This window comes from Dictyostelium purpureum, assembly GCF_000190715.1.
Source record: "Dictyostelium purpureum unplaced genomic scaffold DICPUscaffold_759, whole genome shotgun sequence".
In the NCBI taxonomy this organism is placed as follows: Eukaryota; Evosea; class Eumycetozoa; order Dictyosteliales; family Dictyosteliaceae; genus Dictyostelium; species Dictyostelium purpureum.
The window spans coordinates 1-4438 of record NW_003520086.1 but is presented as its reverse complement, the minus strand read 5'-3'; the positions used below and the strand labels follow the sequence as shown (position 1 = coordinate 4438).

The 4438-nt window shown below is 20.7% G+C and overlaps 1 protein-coding gene across 1 annotated transcript; it reads right to left on the bottom strand.

Annotated features, from left to right (window-relative positions):
- Nucleotides 1–1514: 1514 nt before the first annotated feature.
- DICPUDRAFT_160360 (uncharacterized protein) lies at nt 1515–2557 on the bottom strand (the record flags this gene model as incomplete). The annotated part of the gene is made up of 3 exons (XM_003295119.1): nt 1515–1635; nt 2431–2458; nt 2554–2557. The coding sequence occupies 3 exons, from the start codon at nt 2555–2557 to the stop codon at nt 1515–1517; spliced, it is 153 nt and encodes a 50-aa protein (XP_003295167.1).
- Nucleotides 2558–4438: the final 1881 nt, after the last annotated feature.

Below are 4438 nucleotides of genomic sequence, written 5' to 3'. Positions count from 1 at the left end.
TTATTATTTATTATTATTTAAAAATCTATTCAGTCAGATTAACAACTCAATAATTTAATAAAATAATAAAAATAGGTGTAAATAAACCTCAAAAAAATAAAATAAAATAAAATAAATAAATAAGTGTAATTAAACTTTTAAAAAAAAAAAAAATAATCCCCAAAAAATTAAAGAAAAAAAATGATTTTAGGATTTTATAATAAATTTTTAATGATAATGAAATGGTATAAATACCATTTATTTATTTATTTATTTATTTTATACTTTTTGCCTTTGTTTTTATAAAAAAAAAAGATACCATGGGGAGGTTAGTTATATTAGAGCCTACCATGCCTAAACTAAGCACCCCCCGTAGTGGTTAACAATCTATACTGCATCTCTCAGTATGCCTTAACCACTACATGGAAATATATTAATTTTTATTCTTTTTATAAACTATCTTTTAGTTTTTTTTTTTAATTTATGGTATTTTAATTTTTAAACAATGTTTTTTTTATTATTAAAAATTAAAAAAAAATTTGAAAATTTTTAAATTAAAAATTTAAATACAAATAAATAATTTTTTATATATATTTTAAAATTTATAATATTTTTTTTCAAATATCAATGAAAACATTCACATAAATAGTTTTAATAAAAATAATAAATCCCATCAAAAATAACAATAAAAATTTTTTTATAATATATAAAACCTTAAAGTAAGTAATTAGCAAAATATCATAAAAAAAAAAAAGATAGAAGAAAATAAAAACAATATACTAACACAAACTATTTAATTTTGTAAATCTAGTGATTTAGAACCTGTATTTCAAGTAATATGTTACACTATTATTGCAGAGCTTTTTCATCAAGTGGTTGTGTTTCAAATCCAGTATCATATTGGTGTTTCAGAATCTGTAAATTTAAGTGGAAATATAATTTGTATTGTTAAGCGTCTTTGAAGGTAAATGTTCAATATTATATAATGAACAACATATTAAAGTCAAATGGAATTGTAAGAGAGGTAATACTTTATTTATCAAGGAAAAAAGAATTTTCAGAAGAGGAAATGATTTTAAAGGAAAAGATGATTAAAAATAAAATCAATTAAAAAATATAGTGAAAGAGATAGTGATAGTGATAGTGACAGCAGCAGCAGCAGCAGCAGTAGTAAAGAAGATAGCAACAGTGATAGCAATAAAAAATAAAAAGATCATTTTATTTATTTCTAAAACATAATGTAATATATTCAAAATTATTTTTATTGTGTTTGAGTATTAGAATTTTATTTCTTTTGTCTGTTTTTTTTTATTATAATGAAAATGAGGTAGATTAATTCATTTTAAAAATTAATAGTTTTAATAATTAAATTAAATTAAAAAAATAAAATAAATTATTTCATAAATATATAATTAAATAAATAAACATATAAAATTTAAATAGCTTTTTTATAAATTTATTTATTAAATGATACCCTGGATTTTCTCTAATAGAAAGTAAGTTTCTTTATCTTTTACTTTTTTTAATGGTCAATTTCATGATGAAACAGGTGGGCTATTAGAGGATACACTTGGATAACTACTTAAGCTAAGAGTTGCTGTGGATGGTATATTTGCCAACTCTTGCTCTTCACGTTCTGCCCTTTCTGACCCATTACTTGTAGAGTAATGATTGGAGTGGTTATAACATCTTGACTCTTAAAAGATTCATTGCTGTTGTGAATTGGAGCTTTTGAAAACCTTTACATGATTTGGCCATATCATAGATTTATTCTTTTTTCAATGATCATAATGCTAATTTAGATTCTGAATCTTTCAATTTTAATTTAAGTTCAAAAATTTCTTTTTTTGCAACTTTTTTTATTTCCAATAATTGTTCAGATGCATTCAATAATCTTGCCCCGGTATGTACTTTAAGGTCATTGAATCTTTTAACTTGAACTTGGATTTCAATATTATTATTCAGGTTATTTAAAGTTTAAATCATATTTTGTTAATATGAAATATATTTCAATTTACCTATTATATTTAGTGGTTTCATTTTTACATTATTATAGTATTTCTATAATGGTAAGTAATAAATTAAAAGAATTTTATATTTAAATAAAAAATCACCCAAATTATTAACTTTTTATTATTATTTTTATTTTAAGAAAACGAGTTAACTTTGATTCTCTGTATGTGATATGTTGCAAGTTACTGTTATTCAATGAATACCATGTTTTTGAAATCTAAACCTGCTAAATTGACCAAATATAATTAACCTGTATTGATTGATTCCTCTTTTAAAATTTTTTGGTAGAATATATAAAAGTAATTATTATTTAAAAGTAAATTCAATAAATGATTATAAATTTAATAAAAATATAAAAAAAAAAATTCAAATTATTTTTAATTTTTTATTTTTCTTTAAAAAATTCTTCACCCCATAAACATTATTTTCTTAAAAAACTCTGTGCCACCATAAACATTATTATAAACTAAATAAATAAAAATAAAATAACAATATTATAATGTCATTCATTAATAAATAAAGCGAAATACAAAGACACATCAGTTTAGGTAAATAAATTACACATACTATTTCTAAAATTTTTTTATATATAATGTTATACTAATTAAAAATAAAATAATATTCAATTACTAAATTATTGCACACATAGACTTATCACCAATAATTAGTTACTTAGAAAATAAGTGGTTATTCAATGGAATTTAAACCAAATGGTACTATCATTCGTTTTTATTTTCTATAATCAAACCATAATAATATAAAGTTGGATGTGAAATTAAATCATGTTCGACACTGTGGAAAAATTGGATTCTATTCAATCATCAAGTATGTACTATTATTATATATAAATACAAATACAAAGAGTATTAATTTAATTTTTAAATTTCAACTATGAAACAGGTTTAAAAGTAACAAATAATAAAGAATAAAATAAAAATTTATTACACACTAGAGAATTATCCAATTACTAAATAAAATAAGATAATATTCATCCTGATAATAGAGCAAATGAAAAGAAGGATACCGTTTTTTCATTAGATTCTTTGGAAAGTAATAGTTATCACAAAAATTTTGCATTACCTTCTTCATATCAATTAAGAGTTGCTGAATCAAAAAGTAAGTTTATACACATATTTATATCATAACATACTGTTTACAAAATAATATAAATATTAATTAATTTTTCATTTTGTTTTTAGATATTGATTTTATTGGACCACTAGTTTCAGATTTAAAGATATTAGAATCACAAAATGAAAATAAAATATTGTATGCATTGGAAATTACAGATAGTTTAAATGGTATTAAAAAATGATATTTTTTAGCTCGTGGTACAATTGATATTGCCGAAACCGAGCCAATTTTAAGATTAACTGGCCTAATAAATGTAACAATAATAAGAAAAGATTTTAAAATCAGGTGTTAGTTAAAAACTAAAACAACATGAATCTTTATTTAACCCTCTTATATTATTGAAAACTATACCAAAAGTGAAGCAATTTTAAAAGATTAAATGAAGAATGTCAAATATTTAGCTTTTCAATGTGCATATATATTCCCAAACATTAGCAAAGACACACCATCAAACCGATTGATTTATGAAGAGTCTTCAAGAAAGATTGTAAAGTAAGCAATTGCGATATCAAAAATTTTGGCCAGTAGAAAATTTTAAAGAATGTTTGGACAACTAAAAAACACTTTCAGAAAATTCAAAGATCAGAAAATTCTATAAGCTCAAATTTAGAATCCATTGGTATCAAATTAAAATATAATATTTTATTTTTAAAACAAGCATAACGCAATAATCAACTCAACCACAAATAGAAATATTATAAAAATTTAAAAAAATAAAAAAATAAAATTAAATAATTTGAAAATAAACCATTTATCAAAACATAAATAAATAGATAGTTTTATTATTTGCTTAAATACTTATATCTACATTATAAAATGAAAACTATTAATTTTTAAATTTTTAATTTTTTTATTTTTATTTTATTTTTAATTTTTAATTTTAATTTATCGGATAGCATTTGAACCTAAGTACCATACTTTAAACCTTAGCTCTTAACACACCATTTGAAATATAAGTTACTTCTGCAACTACCTATATAGCTTCCATTATTAAAAACGTGCTTCTTTGTGTTTTTGTACTTTTGTGATATCTGGTATTTATTTATTTATTTGTGAATTGTTGTATAATGATTTAGATGATCCATCAAAGGTATATTGTGGTGGTTGAGTATTATAAAAAAAAAAAAAATAATAAAATTTTAATTTAATTTTAAAAAAAAAATAAAAAGTAAAATTTATTTTTATAAGTATTTAAAAAAAAAGGGTGAAAAAGAAACAAATTATGATTTGCGTATTTGAACTGTTATTTTGGATCTATGGCAAATTTTAAAAGTGGATAAAAATGAATTTTTTTTAAAAAAAGATAAAAAGA